At 34.6% G+C, this 18,850-nt stretch overlaps 1 protein-coding gene across 1 annotated transcript; it reads left to right on the top strand.

The window, feature by feature from the left end:
• Positions 1 to 2,695: 2,695 nt before the first annotated feature.
• LOC139870296 (uncharacterized) lies at positions 2,696 to 17,586 on the top strand. The gene is made up of 27 exons (XM_071858127.1): positions 2,696 to 3,098; positions 4,449 to 4,608; positions 5,099 to 5,191; positions 5,363 to 5,462; positions 5,553 to 5,724; positions 7,822 to 7,993; positions 8,081 to 8,209; positions 8,923 to 9,408; positions 9,938 to 10,537; positions 11,821 to 11,889; positions 11,969 to 12,079; positions 12,171 to 12,410; positions 12,529 to 12,576; positions 12,841 to 12,987; positions 13,345 to 13,509; positions 13,626 to 13,688; positions 14,242 to 14,352; positions 14,453 to 14,536; positions 14,634 to 14,681; positions 14,759 to 14,833; positions 15,537 to 15,632; positions 15,708 to 15,788; positions 15,872 to 15,943; positions 16,243 to 16,287; positions 16,693 to 16,776; positions 16,877 to 16,980; positions 17,215 to 17,586. Exons 1-27 carry the CDS (start codon positions 2,890 to 2,892, stop codon positions 17,324 to 17,326), a joined length of 3,876 nt encoding a protein of 1,291 aa, XP_071714228.1. The 5' UTR covers positions 2,696 to 2,889; the 3' UTR covers positions 17,327 to 17,586.
• The last annotated feature ends 1,264 nt before the right edge of the window (positions 17,587 to 18,850 follow it).

Here is an 18,850-nt window from a genome sequence, read left to right as displayed (position 1 = left end):
CGATTAGGTACACTGCCTATAAGTGTTGTAGCAAGATTTAAGTATATCCCATCTATATAAATAAATAAAACTTGTGTAAATTGTATCATATTTCGTAGTAAAATATAATATTATTTCGTATACCTCCGCTCATACATCAAATATATATAAACTTGTTCGATTACGATTACAGGTTTTAATAAATATACATTTGATATAGGTTCGTGAATTCAAGGCCAACCCTGCATTGTTCAATGTCGTCATATGTATTTTTACTACAAAATACATTAAGTGAGTTTCATTTGCTCCATCTTTAAATGCTTTTGCAATATATATTTTTGAGACTGAGAATACATGCGCTGTTATATAAATGTTTTATGAAATAGACACAAGTAATCGAAACTACATTCTATGGTTGGATTATCGAAATTGAATATGCCCCTTTTTAGCTTGGTAGCCTAAGAATTAGGGAAATGGCCCCTAATTGACGCGAATCCTAAAGATAGATCTATGGACTTTGACAAGTCCCATTCGGAGTACGAATGCTTTAGTACTTCGATTATCATATCCGATGAGAGTCCCAGAATGATGGGGATATTCTATATGCATCCTGTCAGTTCGGTTATCAAGCGTTCACCATATGAATGAATTTTTAATTCGCGGGTTACGCGTGTTATTATGTACTCGGGTTATGTATACAATTAAATATCTGAAATCTTGTGGTCTATTAAAATGATGGAAATGAATGTTTATGATAAACTAATGAACTCACCAACCTTTTGGTTGACACTTGAAAGCATGTTTATTCTCAGGTATTAAAGAAATCTTCCGCTGTGCATTTGCTCATCTTAGAGATATTACTTGGAGTCATTCAGGACATATTTCAAAAGACGTTGCATTCGAGTCGTTGAGTTCATCAAGATTATTATTAAGTCAATTATAGTTAGATATATTATGAAATGGTATGCATGCCGTCAACTTTCGATGTAATGAAAGTTTGTCTTTTTAAAAACGAATGCAATGTCTGTAAAATGTATCATATAGATGTCAAGTACCTCGCGATGAAACCAAATGTAATGTATTCGTCCAGATGGATTAGGACGGGTCGTTATACAAATGGTGGTGCTGATGAAGATTTCATGTGTTTATTAACTTGCAGTTAGTGGGGTTGATCGGGTTTGTGGGGTTGATGTGATTTGACTTTAGCTTTCGAAGAGTTTGTTTTAGGATGGGGGGTATAAACTAGAATTAACAAAAAATATCCTTACATACCATATACATGATCGTACTTAGTTAAAAACCACAAACGATCATTACCGTCAAGATCATTTGCATTAGAAGTGGGAATGTTAAGGTAATTCTAGAAAAAAATATAAAATGGATCACTTATGTAATTTTAGATAAATGTTATAGCCTAACCCTTTAATTTTATGAAAGAGATTCAGATTAATTCACCATTTAGATTACTTCATCCATTATAAATCTCAGCCTTGTCAAGACCATCATCTACCAATTAAGCTATTTCCGCCAGCTACGATAGTGGCGAGACACCATAAATGATGTATTAATATGTTGTATACTTTACGACTAGTACATTGGGGACTTGGTAATTTAGGTGGTGGATATCATTGGCCATGAATAGGGATGACACCCGCGGGTCGTGGGCGCGGATCCATTAGATCCATCATCCGTACCAGCGGATTTTTTGTCAATCCGTTAATCCACAGATCTTCATTGGCGGGTTTATTTTTATATCCATGCCCGTACCCGTGGATATCTGCGGGCCACGGATTTACCCGCGAATATTCTTCATGAAACAAATGTAATTAATTCAAAAACAAATATCATTACATAATTCAAAGAGACATACTAAACATCAATCAACCGCATGACCATGTTCATGTTCATGATACAATAAAATTAAAAATAAACTTCATATCAATTTCTCATTCTACCATTGTATCGACTAACTTAATACAAATTGATAGTATGTGGATGAGGTATATCCTCATATATACAAACCTACGATTAGTCTAAATCTAAATAACACATTATAATCTAATTTAAATTCCCAAAAATACTACGTGAATCTTATTAATGAGCAACCTATTACATTATTAATTATATAGGTACATACAAATAGGATATACATAAGCCATACAAATTGTTCGCAAATCTGACTACTAATCCATACGGAATACAGTGTACTAATCTATTTACATGATAAATATTGTGATTGTGATGTATATACATAATTTAATATTTATCCTTCATTAATAACAGACAAGTATTCTTTAAAAGGTTTAAAATTTCAAAGTAAGTAGTTATTAATTGTATTGAGAACATAAGCATGATAAACATTAAGTTAACCACACACATAATAAATCTTGAGTTAAGTACAAGCTCGTTGGTTTACTGGATATTTGACGGGTATATTTGCGGATTCTTCAAACGGGTGTATTGGATTCTCGGAACGGATTTTATCCTCGACAGATGTGGAACATCCATCACCCGTCCGCGACCCGTATGTGAGTATAAATTCTACCCAAAACGTGTTCACGGGTGAGCTTTTTTGTATTTATCCGCCCATAACAGGTACGGATATCCGCGGATCTCGGTTACATCCATTGCCATTCAAATGTTGCAAAAAGAACAACTCACGTTAGGTTAAAAGAGCGATAGACGTAGGTAGGTTAAAGTGCCAAACAAAGTTGGAAATCTCCAATATCCTATTTTAAACGGTAGGGAGAACGAGCGAGCGACTACACAAACACAAAATCGTTTTTTAATTCAATCATCTTCCATTCTATTCCATTAAAACCCTAGAATACCAGACACCTATAAATTCCCCAATTTTATCAATTGTTTTCGTGTATATTGTTAGGGCAATATACACACACTGTATAATCAATGGCTGTTTCACAACAGCGAGAACAGGCACTTAGTCTCTTAGCCTCTGCAAACAATCATGGTGATTTAGCGGTAAAGCTTTCATCTTTAAAACAAGCGATTGATATATTTCTGACTGCAGATCTCTCGTTGCTTGCTTCCGAATTGTTTCCGTATTTGGTTGACCTTCAGTCTTCTCATGAATCGCTTGTTCGCAAAACCCTAGTCGAGTGAGTTTTCCGAAATTGCAATTATTTTATGTGTTTAATTTGAAATTGATTTGTTGATAGGTTTAATTTGTACATATTAATCAATATATGTTGAATATCTGGATATTGCAAGATACTGACTAATTGAATAATTGTAATGTTCCCTTTATATACGGTCCAAGTGGTTGGTATATCGTTAAAATTTGATGTGGTTTTTGGTGATTTATATAGAGGTTAGTGTGTAAGATATCCTGAATCTGAACAAAGTTCTCCTCAATAGGAATATTGTGTAGCTGATGACTCTAAATGTTCATAATAGTGCTTGTGACTATTGAAATTTGTATTGGAAGTTTATGATTATATTGTTTTGGATGTGTAAATAATTATTTTCGAATAGAAACTTAGAAAGCGCCTTTTATGCGTTTGAATATATTTATCATTTAAGTCTACTGATGTGAGTCAGCCATCTTGAAGACGGTCTTTTATGGTGATATAAGAAGAATCTCCGTAGTACGAGTTATTTTCAACCAGAATCTGGTAAAAGTTGCTAGAACTGTCTATAGTGGTATGTGGCTGTATATAAAATGTTTCTGTGTCACTGAAGGATAGGTAGATAGGTTATTTATGTGTGCAAGTCTGATATTAGCTAGCCAGCAGGACCCACCGAAATAAATAGGTTTTCAAAGAAGAAATTATGCAGATGAGTCCCGTGGGGTAATGTGTACGTTTTCTGTTAATCTATATAATTAACAGTGTCATATTTGGCTGGCAATAACACTTCTGACTTCTGAGAGTAGAATAATGGAGGGGGGGATTTCTTTTTGAATTTGCTCGATGTGTTTCGAAATAGAAGATAACCTACTTGTGTGTTTGAGATTGTTTGTCCAATCCAACTGGCTTATCTGGTAATTTTTTGATTGCGCAAGGATAAGCAACTTGTAACGGCCATTATGAAACAACTTATTCAAAAAGCTGATAAGCTTTTCCAGTAAGAACTGGCAGATACTTACTGAAATGAAGCTTGCTGGCACACTGACCATGGGTCCAGCCTGATAACCAATAGGGTTCCTTCTTATAATGTAGCTGCTTGTTTTATAATCATGGTCTGTTTTGTTAGTCTTTTGTATCCGAGGTACTCTAAATAAAGCTTCTCATGTGCTACTGTACATCACCGTGTTCACCTTATTGTTGTAAGATTAGTGGAATATGTTTCGTTGTTTGTGTAGTTTTTAATTTGTTTACCTGAATGCAACAATATCGTGATTAGTTAAGTGCATCTGTTGATTATGCAAGTGGGATATGTCAGCCAATTTTGAGGTTCTATGTTTTCTCACTTATCTATCCCCTGTACTAATATGATTTTATCCGTAGGGCAATTGAAGAAATCACTTTAAGAAATATGGAGTATTCACCAGTATTGATGCAAGTCTTGTTGACGCTACTAAGTGACGAAGATTCTGTTGTTGCTAGACAGTCCATTGCTGCTGGCACACATGTTTTTTGCAAAGTGTTGGATGAGTTAGTGTTGCAGGTCTCTCTCTCTCTCTCTCTCTCTCTCTCTCTCTCTCTCTCTTTTTCTTTGGCTGCTCTTTTTGTAGATGTGAATTATTCTAGATACACGAGTTTCAAATTTGAAATGTGCTGTGCTACTCTTATATTGCTTTGTTTTAACGTGATTTGTAATTGTAATTGTATACGTGGATGAGTTCTTGTGAACACTTTAATCTCTAGCTAGTGTCAAGCAACTTCCTCGTATATATATTTTTACAATTGTTGCTGACATCAGTGCTTCTTTTTATACTTGAAAGTTTTTGTTACTTGCCTGGTACTAAAGGTTTGGCCATTGATGATATTAGAGGCCATTTATTATGCCCTTAAAATCTTAAAAATCTGAAAACTATTGTATGCCAATTTTGCATCCTTTTGCGGCACTTAGAACAATTCGTATTTTCAAAGAACACTAAAGCAAAATTACATTCTTCATATCTTTAGGTTGTGAAAATTTATTTTAAAAATTGTAGTTTCACCGGCACGGCTTTGTTGAGAGATGGCTTGAAGATATTTGGTCATGGATGGTCAAGTTTAAGGATGCTGTCTTCCAGATTGCATTGGAGGTATTATTACAACTTTACAAGCTTCACCAGTTGCATATTAGTTTCCTGAACTGCATTGTGCTTTTTATGTGTGTGTGTGTGTGCGCGTGAATCCTGATTCCAGTGACAAACTGTTTTCTTTTTGGCATACATATACATAAGTCAGCTTAATAGAACTTGATCATGTTGTAGGCTAGGTCTGTTGGTCCAAGGTTGCTTGCTGTTAAGTTTTTGGAAACTTGTGTTTTGCTCTTCATGCCAGACAATGATTCTAGAGACAATGTCACCGAAGGTATTGTTTGACTTTTTTCTACAATGTTCACGTGCTTGAAAATTTCTATTACATATGATAGTTTTTAATCGTATTGTTATGCATTAGCAGTGAGTAGAAGTGCACAGATGTTTAATGTATCATGGTTGGCTGGTGGTCACCCTGTTTTGGATTCAGTTGCTCTCCAGTCAGAAGCAAACAGATGCTTCATGATTTTACTCGATTTGCTGAAGTTGGGAAGTAATGGTCTCCCAGGTTCAATCACAATTTCAGTTGTTAATTGGTGAGATACTACCCTTCTAATTGTCTTATCTAAGTGCATTCACTTATTTGTTTGCATTTCACTGTTGTGCAAGGATATATGCTGAACGTAAAATAAAATAAAAAACTAAAACTAATAATAGACAAGATGTTTTATGATGTAAATAAATATTGTGAAAATCGAAGCAAGACAAGCTTTAGACTAGGAGCCACATGCTTGTCATGTGCCATAATGTCTACTCTATCAAGAGAACATTATACAATTGGTTAATATGGAAGGTAAAGTGAAAAGAGTGTCTCATAATCGCTGAATTTGACTCAGATGTGCTTATTTGGTAGTGTACTATATGTATTTTTAGTATGTGTTTTCGTTTGCTGAATGAAAATGTTCTCCTTCTTGCTTGTTTGTTATCTATGTGCTTATTTGGTGGTGTACTATATGTATTATCACTCCCTTTGTACAAATATATATCTGTACTTTAAGTTTATAAAGTACCAGTGCTCTTATTTCTGTTAATGAGACAATATTGGTATTTGTTAAAATAAAATGCGCATGAAAATGGTATTGACATCGGTTTTCATTTTGAAAACTGGAGGTGTTACTAGTACACCTTGAAGTGCTTGTTTGTAATATTGTTGCAGCGCATGGTCAAACCAGAGTGGATGATGCAAGGAATTGCTGAATTCATGGTTCATAATGGGAGATGACAGTTAGCTGATGTCAGCACCATCGTCTAGCATTCTCTGATTGATTTGGTAGCATAGCAAGCAGTTTACAGATTTTAAACTGTCTAAGTCTACTGTTCTCTCATTATCCCGCTGTACATACAACACTTGTATAAATGTAACTCAATCGACTTTTGACATACATTGAATAACCATAATTAATCAAATATTTATTGGAAGTTATGGCTATTTCAGTTCAAATATACATTATTCTGTTGGTTATGGCATTTGCTTTATGGTTTTTTATTTCAAAATTTCCACTGCGCACCTGGGTTATATACCAGCAGTTTTTCACTTCATATCAGAAACTATTGACATTAATATAAGATTTCCTACCTGCACAAACAAGTTTTATATGCATCAAGAAGCTCAGTTTGCCATCAGAAGATTTGGATAATAGTGTTGATGTTGTTTTTTCCGTAAAACTTGTTAAAATCTCCTGAAATGGAAGCGAAATACAAAATCAGCTAGCGGTAAAGTGGCTTTATTCCAGGCAGTATTGATGTTAATGGTAATGATATTTATAACTGCTACCGAAAATAACATATTTGACTGGGTTGGGGGAGATTAGGCGCACGGTGTGGGTCGAGTGCAAAACGTTTAAGGACGCTGATCTGGGGAGAGGAGGCATGGGTTGTGTGTTGAGTGCAAATATGGTTATACTCTGTATCCCAAACTGAAGATATGTACATACCATAGTTCTAAGTCATATTCTGCTAGCAGCTATTTCAGCATTCTGCAGTTACTGTTTAAACTCATATCTGGCTTCTCTGGGGCCTTTTACGATTCCGTCCCTACGCATGGGTACTGGTGTCCTGGGCGTCTAAAGTATAACAAGAATCAATTTTTATTTGTTTTTGACCCATTTTGTGCGTAAAGGTCTCACCTGCTAGTGATGCTGCTAAGTTGTTGATATTTTTTCAAAGGTTTCACCTGCTAGTGATGCTAATAAGAATCAGTAATTAAACCCATTCATGTTTAATTTTTCTTATTGTTTAATTATGTCGTGTAACGTGTAAACTAGGAACATGTTTTAAGTTGACATTGTGTAGGATCAATGGCGTGGATTGTTAATCCAAATGTCCCTATCAGTGTTTCATGTATAAAAACTCTGTTCTAATGACATTATGTTATAACCCGTGTAACATATCTGGTGAAACCACTTATAGTGGTGGTCATTCGATATCCTTCAGCCATGTTTAATGTGTGTTAAAGTTCTGTAGTTGTGCAATATCAACTAATATATGTTTTTCGCTTGCTGTAACGTGATTGTAGTGTGACAATGATCATTTAATGTCTAAGTTTTTTTTTTTTTTTTTTTTTTTTTTTTTTTTTTTTTTTTTTTTTTATGCTCATAATTGTTTACACTTACGGTTCGTATTTTCTTTTTCAGTCTTGCTACCATAGGACGAAGGAGGCCAGTCCATTTTAACACTGTTCATGCTGCATTACTCGATTTCGATGTCAATTTTTCAGCAAAAGGAGCCCATAATGCAAGCATACAATATTCTTTAAGAACCGCTTTCTTAGGGTTCTTGAGGTGTACTCACCCTGTTATCATGGAGGTAATTGTCTGTCTACATGGTCAAGGTTTTTCTTGATTTTGCTGCTAGTTATGCTAATTTGTGGTTGATTACTGTATCTTAATATAGTCGAGAGAGAAATTGCTCAAGGTTTTGCGGTCAATGAATGCTGGGGATGCAGCTGAGCAGGCGATGCGACAAGTTGACAAAATGATAAGAAATAACGAGCGTGCTTCTCGTGATGCTCGTGTAAGCAAGGTATTTTGACTTGCATATTAGGGTGCCTCAAGTTCTTTGAAATATAGGTTTTTTAGATTTGCCAATTGAGAGTGATTATGTGATATGTGAATGATTAGCATCGTATGATATGATCAACTGTTATAATACCTTTGGTGGGCTTCAGTGTTCGGATGTGCTTCTACTCCTTGAAGTTATATAAGCATTTATCGAGTTTCTGGTGATTTACCCATTCTTTGGAATGGGACATTCTATCTATTTAAGCAACTAATAGATGAAATGACCAAAATTGTGATACTTTATTTTTCGATTAATATGTACTCCGGTAATATAATTTTCTGTATATAACTCTTTAATTATTTTAATTTTAATATTTTAATCTTAATATTTAATATTAAGAATTTTTTTCTCTTGTAATAATGTTATTAAATTATTAAGATTAATGAGAAAAATGTATGATTAGACTTTTTTTATAATTGGGTAAGGAGGAGGTCTAAGTGAATTATTTCAAACCAGTTATGTTTCCTGCTAGTATGAAACTGAGTATATAATTCCTAAATAATCACATAATCATAATCTTAATCGCTTTATCTTATTATCTACACCCTAACTATCTGATTATTGCGAGTTTGGTCAAAATAATCAATTTTTCAGTTTCAAAAGGTGCGTATAGACACTCCTTGGCACTTGATCATCTGATTACTGATTTTCTAATTTTATTTAACCCTTTTTAGGATGAGCAACCATCAAGCCAGCTTATGTCAGGGGACTTGCATCGGAAACGATCAACTCCAATGGATCAAGAACATATACTTTCCAACGATGTAGCAATAAAAAGGGGCCGTTTTGGCTCAAATAATGATCTAACACATGATCATACTGTAAATGGTGGGCCCACTAATGTGCCATCGCGGGATAAAGCTCTGACCCCTGTTGAACAAATGATTGCTATGATTGGTGCTTTACTCGCTGAAGGTGAACGTGGCGCTGAATCTCTTGAAATTCTTATATCTCAGATACATCCAGATGTTTTAGCTGACATCGTTGTGACAAATATGAAACATTTGCCTAAAAATCCTCCCCCGTTAACGAAGCCCGTTACCCAATCGTCTCAGTTTGCGCCAACTCAGCAGGTGACAACAAACGCGACCAGCACACCATTTTCCACTACATCCACTTCAGTCAGTCTCCAAGCAGATGCAAAACGTGATGCACGAAGGGTAGTTGTTTTTATATGCTTGTCTTGTTTATATGTGTTCATTTTGACCCATTTAATAATGCATCGGTGGATTTGGGTTAGTTTAATTCTGAAACGGGTCAGATGACAAGTAAAAAAATTGAGAATGGGTCAAAGAGGTTCAAACTCGCCCAAATGGTTATGATTTCTGTTAAAGTACTTAACGGATGTCTGCGACTGCATATATCAAGTGCTCATGGCTTATTGTGTTTTTTAAAAGCCTAAACGCACTTGTAAGTGCTTAGATACTGTTTGTGTTAACTTATTTTAGAGAGAATTAAGCACGTCTTTTAATCTATAGATTTCAAAACGTTTTAAAGGCCACAAGGACACTATTAAAGCAATCTCAAGCATCAGATCAGATATATATTGAAATACTTTAGTTTCTGTAATCGCAGGTGATGCGATATTTATACAAAGTACCCATTTTGCCACCTATAGCTTTTTTTTTTTTTTTTTTTTTTTTTTTTTTCTCTTCTGTGATTTAAACTTTCAACTGTAATGTTTTACAGGATCCTCGTCGCCTTGATCCCCGGCGTGTATCCGTACCAGTTGACCAGTCAACTGAGCATATCATGGAAGATACCGGTTTAACCGAGTCCGACGTTGATGCCTCTGCCGTCGTTAAACGACAACCTCCGTCAACTGTAGTGCCGGGTCCCGAGAATAATTCAGAAGTTCTTATACCCAAATCAGAAACGGCGCCACATATCCCAGAAACTATACCATCTCTCCGAGATCAGACTGCGGATGAACAAGTCGGTGCTGACATGGAAATAAATATTGCTGCAGATGTAGCAATTCCTCCCGTTGATGATGTCAGCAAAGACTCAGATGCACAAAAGTCAACAGATATTCTGATGACAGATGATGACCACACTCACTCATTTACAGAAGCTGATCAGCTTTCACCGAGTACTGCAGATGCACCGATCATTGAGGAAACGTCTGTTGATTTACCCGTCGTTCCTTCTTACGTAGAATTGACAGAAGAACAGCAAAAAGATTTAACAAAATTGGCGATCAAAAGGATTATAGACTCTTACAAACAATTAAGAGGTACAGAGATTTTGCAGACACGGATGGCGTTGCTTTCTCGACTGGTTGCTCAGGTGGGGGTCGAATCTTCTCTTGATTGGTTAAAGTTTGTCGAGTTTAACTTTTTTTCTTGTTTCTCATTTGGGGATGCATTACTATTGTTTCTAACACTGTTTTACCTATTATTACATATAAGCACTCAATGTTTATTAATTATGTATGTCAACATTGTAAAATTGACCATGACAACTTTTATATGTGAAATAATAGATAATAGATAGATGTTTCTTTATATAGCAGAGTTAAAGTTGATGGTTGAGTGTCATGCAGTTCATCTGTGATGTGGATGTTTAAGTACTCATATTGAGTGAGTTTTTAAAATAACCATTGCCCAGTACATAAAGTGACGATTAATAAGGTCAAACGTTAAATCATTTTTAACAAACTGAAGATGTGAGCCTCTTTCTCAGCTACCCAAATATGCCCATGTAGGTGTTAGCAACTTTTTTCCTGCTAGGTTACAGTGTGTTTCAATTATGCTGAACATCGACTGATGGCGGAAGACGTGTGTGTGTGTGTGTGTGTGTGTGTGTGTGTATTTCCAGGTGCTATATACCTGCTGTAAGTGATTCAATTTTTCAAAAAGCAATTTTGTAACTGGACATAGTCAAACTATCAGGTTGGTTGTAAACAGGAGCATATAGTCAAATAATCAGGTTGGCCCCATAGCAGATAAGTTGAGTACGTCGATACGTATACAGCTTTAACAAATTTGGTTCCAGTGATGTGGTAATACAGATTTTGTTTGTTATTCACCTGAGTGTCTTTAAGAATCTGGTTTGAGTAGACAGAGATATTAGAGGATTTTCTTACTCTTAGATCTACTGATTCATTTTTAAGCTAGTAATCCTAAGAAATAGTTATATATTGGTTATGTATCTAATTACTCTGATGAACTGTGTATGAAACTATGAATACAGTATTCTGCTCATTCTGTAAATATTTTAAATTAATATCCAATATTTCATCTTCTGTTCATGGTCACAGCAGTTCAAGGCTCTACAGATTTCAAATAATTTAGACTGGACACTATTTTGTTTGATTATAGACATGCGTCAATAATAATCCTTTATAGTAATCACATATATAACAGGTGTAATTTGCTTTCATTTATTTTGTTTGGTAAGATGTAAAGTTTATTTGACATTATAATCAAGTTTTGAAAGTTAGAGACTGTTGCTAAAACCGAAATGTGTTTGTTGCTGCGCATTAGTTATCAAGTGAATTCGTTGCCATTGCAACAATAATGTGCAGCAGCCTTTCATCTCTGATATTTTGTACATTTGTCGTGTTGCAGGTTGATGCTGATGATGATGTAATCACCATGATACAAAAAGACATTGTCTCCGACTACCAGAATCAGAAGGTATCATCTGTAAATATCTTTATATATATAGTCTGTTAAACATGTATATATTTTAATATTCATTTTGTATATTCATCAGGGACATGAACTCGTAATGCACGTGTTATACCACCTGCATGCTCTCAAGATGTCCAATTCATCTGGGGATGCTTCAGTGACATCTGTATACGAAAAGTTCCTTCTGGGAGTGGTAAGAACTAGTGAAAAAAAAAAAAAAAAATTTAATTCCATTTTTTTAGCAATACTAGTTTGATTCTTAAACAAAATATCTGTTTTTTTAGGCTAAGTGTTTGCTAGATGCTTTGCCTGCAAATGATAAGTCATTCAGTCGGCTTTTTAGTGAAGCTCCTTTATTGCCAGAGTCTGCATTTAAGCTTCTTGATGATATATGCTGCTCGTACAATAACTACGGAAAAGATATACGTGATGGTGATCGCGTACATCAAGGTCTTGGTTCTTTGTGGAGCTTGATTTTAGGACGTCCTAATGATCGCCAGGCCTTTTTGGATATCGCTTTGAAGGTAAATTTGTCTATTAGTTACACATTATTGCTTAAATGGTTCATTTTTGCTTGTGTTTTGGAAGTGTTTTATTCTGCATATTGTATTGCTTCTCACATTGATGCATTATGAAATGCAGTGTGCAGTTCATCCAAAAGATGACATCCGTGCGAAAGCCATCCGACTGGTAAGTGGAATCGCAACTTACATATTTTCGATACTAGTGGGCTTCTTAAAAGGTCTCTGTTGGTCAAATGTAGTTTTTTGCTTACACCGTTATAATGTTCGCTATGTTTTGATTTGAGTTTAATGACAAAGTCAAACTTGTGTGATACAACTATTTGATTTTAAAAAATGAAATGGAAACAGATCGTAATCTTTTTGTACAAAATCTTAGTTGGAAAATACTAGTTTTCTCAAAGGTTGAATTTTTGGCTTTTTCTGTTGTCAGGTGGCAAACAAACTTTATGTGATCAGCTTTATCTCAGAGAAAATTGAGAATTTTGCTACAATTGAACTGCTCTCCGCTGTTAGTAGACCAGTATCAGATGCTGATCTGTCAGTTTCACGGCCCAATGAACAAAGAACCGAAGGGCAGGTGTGTATCTTTAATCAGCTCTTTGAAATATGAGAACCTCATATAGCTTTCTTTAGGTTCTATCTTCTATGTCATGTATACTCATATACCATTTGTGAACTTGATTCGGGTTTTGTTTTTATGTCAAATGGGCCAGATAATATTTTTTGGATAAAAATAGATCCGGTTGAATGTCGGATAAGTTCTATTTCTGATCACAATTAAGGCATTAGTCATTTATCAAAAAGGTTGGATAGAATGGGTCTGATATGACCTATTGGGACCTGTTTACCTTTATTGTCTTAAACTATCAAATTTTTGTTTTCAATGTGCTATTATATCTTAATAATTAATATTAATAATTGTAATTATTTTCAGATGGAAATTCAAGAAACATCAATCAGTGGTTCTCAGATCTCAGAGCCAGGGACTTCTGAAAATGACACGGCTTTGGGTGCCCAATCTGATTCCCAAATTGATACGTCAGTGTCCCCTGCTCAAGCTCAACAACGCCTTTCTTTGTTTTTTTCTTTATGTACCAAGGTTTGCTAATCTGCTAATTAGCGTCACACAAACATTTACTTTTTCTGTATTAATCTGTAACAACAATAATTAATATCACAATCTTTTCTGTATGTTGTTTCCCTGCTTTCGTGCAGAAACCTAATCTTCTTCAACTTGTATTCGACAAATATGATCAAGCTCCTAAGGGTGTTAAGCAGGTGAGATTTCTATCAGAAGTTTTCAACATTTTTTTTACTTCATGTTAGATTATTATTATTATTATGAACCAAGGTTGCAAAAATCGGAAAAAATCGGGGAGTTCTCGGCTATAAGTCGGATTCATCAGGCTGTCGAGTTCTCGGTCAACGGCTAGTTTTTCGTTCAACGGCCGATTTCTTGGTCAACTTTTCGGTCAATATCCGATTTATTGAATTTCTCGGTCAACATAATTCTTTGTAGCTATATATTATATTATATTATGTATTATAAAAAATTATATAAATGCTTTCTTGTAGCTATATATTATATTATGTATCATAATGATTATCTAAGAAGTCTAAATTTTTTAAATATATATTCGAAAATTTATATTTATATTAAAAAGTCAACGTTAGTCAACAACCGATTTCTCCCCGAGTTCTCCGAGAACTCCCGAAATTGTCCGGCCGAGTTCTCCCCGATTTCCAATTTTTGCAACCTTGTTATGAACTAAAAGTCAGTTAATTTGTATGTTTAATGACACTGCTCTTTTTAATTTCTGATTTTACACAGGCTATTCATCGCCATGTTCCTATTCTTATCCGGACCTTAGGTCCATCATATTTGGATTTACTCAAAATAATATCCGATCCACCTCGAGGAAGCGAAAACCTTCTAACACAGGTGTATATTTCTTCATTTATTGTTTAGAACTTTTTTTATACATATAAAAATGCTGATATAGTCTCTTATTTTGTTTGTGGGAATTTTTTTTTTATACTAGGTGCTGCATGTTTTGTGTGAAGGCACGACACCTGATGTAGATTTGATTTCAACTGTAAAGCAGTTATATGAAACTAAACTCAAGGTGATAAATTGAATGAATTTCCTGGTTGTGGTCTTGTACGTTCGAACGTGTTTTTGCAATATTTTTTACTTGGTATTTCACTATTTCTCTCTTGCAGGATGCTACGATACTTATTCCAATACTGTCTTCTTTCACCAAGGACGAGGTTTTAATCTCTCAGACATTTTATTGTGTTCGTAAATTCAAACATTCCATTTGGATTAATCTGGTATTTGGTTTCAGGTTTTGCCCATTTTCCCTCGCCTCGTCCAGCTTCCATTGGACAAGTTTCAGACAGCGCTGGCTCACATACTTCAGGTTTCAGTCATCGTAGTCTCACAATATGTATCTAATTTATATTTTATATATATAATATAATATAATTAATGTAAAAGTACAAAACGTTATATTTAATAATCTTTTATGTAGTTCTCATTTGAGCCTTTCCCTACACACACACATTCTAATATAGGAGTTCATTGCCTTATTGTTTGCTAAATAACAATGTCACAAGGTTATTAGAGTCTTGCTTAAATTTCGGAACATAATTGTAAACTATAATGGAAATGGAAATATTTAGGAAATACTGAAAGTAACACAGAATTATGACAATTTTGGATTATTTTTGGCAGCTTTTAGTTTTAGTAGGAAATTTAATCCGTAAATCTTGACCTACATAAATGTAAATAGATTAGCTCGTGCATTTTGTACTCGTGTTTTGGTTCGGGTGTATGGCTAAAGTTGGCTTGTGACTTGGTCAATTTGATGTATCTTCGAGTTCTTAATGAAATTTTGCCTTTCAAAAAAAAAAAAATATTCCGTAAATCTTGACATAACTTATAGTTGTTATGTGCATTTTAGTGGGACTAACGAGTTGAATGTTGCTTAAAAATATTTAGTGCATACAACACTTTAAATCACATAACATACTATTATTGTTGTGATCATATTATTATTACATCTATTCTCCTGAGTATTAGTAGCACTGTAGCAGTACTTAAAAGCTGTTTTCTTCGTGCAGGGTTCAGCTCATATGGGGCCCGCACTAACACCAGCAGAAGTATTGGTTGCAATCCACGACATTAACCCTGAGAAGGATGGTGTTCCGCTTAAAAAGGCATGTCTACTTGTTTTCCCATTTGCAACGTGTAAAATCAGCCACGCTTAACTAATTCGTTTTTTTTTTCTGTAGATAATGGATGCTTGTTCAGCTTGTTTTGAGCAGCGCACTGTTTTTACGCAGCAAGTCTTGGCAAAAGCGTTAAACCAAATGGTATCATCGTTCACAATTTTAATTATTTTAAAAAGTTTCTAGGTGTATGTCTAATTGTATTCGATATTTTTGTTTCCGTTTAGGTTGATCAAACACCTTTACCTCTACTCTTCATGCGGACAGTAATCCAGGCGATTGATGCTTTTCCCAAGCTGGTATGCACATATATATAATTTACTGTATCTGATATATACATATACAGTATCGATTTTCAACTTATGTTAAATCGTATCCATAAGTATGCGTTTGTATACGAGGTAAAACATACCACTATGTTATTTGTTGCATGAGAAACTTGTATAATTCAATAATGTCTAACGCCTTCTGCGTGTGTGTTTTTATCTTTTGGAGTCGGGGAATGAAATCTGCGTTAGTTTTCATGATATGAAATTGTATATATTTGATGTTATGAAGCATATCATATCAGTTTGTAATTCATTTTTTTGAAATCTAGGTTGACTTTGTTATGGAGATACTTTCTAAACTCGTTAGCAAACAGGTGCGTTGTTTCATGCTTTGACTCTTTTTTATGTGTTAGACCATTTTAGATGACTAGATGGGCGGGTCGAATAACAGGTTTAGGATGAAACTGGTCCTTCTTAGTAGGGGGTGTATCACTCCGACCTGCAAACAGTTTTTTTAGTAATGTATAAATACTCAATATGTTGAGTATGATTACAATAATAATCTAGAATCTTGACCACAGTTGAATTATGAGGTCATCTGCACTAAAGATACTCTGGGCAATTTACAACAGTTCCAAATAAAAAAAAAAAAAAACAGTTCGCCAAACTAATAGAGTAAATCAGATAAAAAAATTGTCAAACCTATATATTTGATCTCAATATGATATGATTGTAACTTTTAATAAAATAACTGTTTTTTTTTTTTTTTGTTAATCCAGGTATGGAGGATGCCCAAATTGTGGGTTGGATTTCTGAAATGTATTTCACAAACTCAGCCACATTCGTTTCGTGTGTTATTACAAGTATGTTCATTTTCAGTCCTTTTGCGGGCTCTCATTTCTTTTTTGACTTTCTCGCAACACTTCAATTATGTCGGTTTTTTATATTGACTTGTTCTTGCAGTTGCCGTCGCCCCAACTTGAAGGTGCTCTAAACAAATATGGTAGCCTTCGAGGTCCGCTTGCTTCATATGCCACCCAACCTAGTATTAAGGCCTCCTTGCCTAGGTATATATACGTCTCATTTTTTATTCATATTGACCAAGTTTGACTTTGATCAGTATTGACCAAGTTTTGACCGCTTTTTTGAGTAATCCCGGGTGTTGACCGAGTAATCTCGAGTTATGGCCGAGTAATCCCTGTTGACCGAGTACTCGGCCCGAACTTTTACGAGTTCTGCAACCCTGATTAGTTAGTTAATCGAACATTCGAACACTAAACTAATTTGTAATAACATCTTAGGTCAACTCTACAAGCGCTTGGTCTTGCGAGTGAGCCGCAATTGCAGCAACAAAATCCTGCTGCTTCATACAACCTGGACAAAGGGGCCAAAGTTCAAGGGACGTCGTCATAGTGATATATTTCATGCACTGTTTTTTGCAGCTCTGCATCATAAGATCATCACCGAGTGTACAAAGAGGCATGTGGCGCTTTCTGTTACCCCCCGAGTAAATATAGTTGGATTCACCATCTTTGATATGATCATATGCTAATCTTCGATAATGGAAATCGAAGTTGATTGTAGGCAGGGGTTGTATTATTAATTATTGTTATTGATTTGTAATTCCCTTTTTAGTTTGATAAAGCGATGAAGACGTGGACGTTTTTTTTGCTCATTACCACCATGTTTTGTATGTGAAAAATAGTGCATACTCGACCGAAAACTCTATAAAACCATTAAGGATGTTTGCTTAAAAGAATTTACTCGATATCCTTAATAATCTTCTATAGATTCTATTATATTGCTAAAATGATGACATCATAAAAAACCAATTTCCTTTGTTAAAAAAAAAAATCAAAAATAAAAAGAAAAAATTCTAGATATCCTGCTTGATGTCATAAATATATTTATTTTAAAATTAAAAAACTTTATTAATTATTTAACTCTGTATCTGTTTCTTGAAACAACAACGTCTACCTTTCATCAAAACCTTAAAAAACACACACCACAATTCCTAGATCGCCTCAATTGCTAGAAGAATTCTTGATCATTCGATCACATAAATCATAATATGTGATTCTTGATCATTAGCGATTTGCCTACTCTTCGAAACAGGTTATCCCTAATCTTGAACACTTCAGATTCTTGTAATCCTGATTTGATTTGTTGCACCTGGTGTTTCTCTCCGTTTTTGCTCCGATCCTTCTGCTATACGGGTATCGTTTTAATTTAAATTTTACTACGTATATGTTTTCATCGTTAGTTTAATTGATCGTTGATTGTAAGTGTATTGAATTGTTTTGATGCAGAAACTAATGGATTTATTGTCGTATATGTTTTGATCATTAATTTTTTAAGTGATACGGAGTAAGTTGCTTTTGTACTGATTTACTAACCTTACGATATCCCTTTCAGGTCCTGCCAAAATTCCTTTCAGGTACTAAATTACTAACGTTCATGATGTCTTTTTATGTTCTTTCTTATACCTACATATAAAGGCTACAAAGATTGTGTAAACCTGGTGCCTGATCTAATTAACTAAAGCTGCCATCTTTGGTTTGCTGTTTTAATTACGAATTTTGATTAATTTAGTACCGTATATGTTTTTCTTATGTGGATTAATTTTGTGGTTTTGTGGCTGAGATGATCGATGGCAACCATTGAAACTAATACGCTTTTTGACAAGATGATAAATCTTTGCTGAATTGCGTTTGAAGATTTAACAAGGTATGTGTTAGGTTATGTATTTATGCTATGATATTTCAATGATGTTCTTACGGTAAGAATTTTGATGATTGGTTAGTGGTTGCAAAATAATGAAGATAAACTCTTATGAAAAGCAAAGATCTATGGGGTGGTTGTAATATAATGTAGAAAAACTATAACTCTGGTAAGCTTGAATGCCATGTACAAGCGTTAAATATCATTCTCAATTGG

Source organism: Rutidosis leptorrhynchoides, chromosome 10, assembly GCF_046630445.1.
Source record: "Rutidosis leptorrhynchoides isolate AG116_Rl617_1_P2 chromosome 10, CSIRO_AGI_Rlap_v1, whole genome shotgun sequence".
NCBI classification, from domain to species: domain Eukaryota; kingdom Viridiplantae; phylum Streptophyta; class Magnoliopsida; order Asterales; family Asteraceae; genus Rutidosis; species Rutidosis leptorrhynchoides.
The sequence above is the reverse complement of the archived record's forward strand: the minus strand, read 5'-3'. Positions and strand labels throughout refer to the sequence as shown.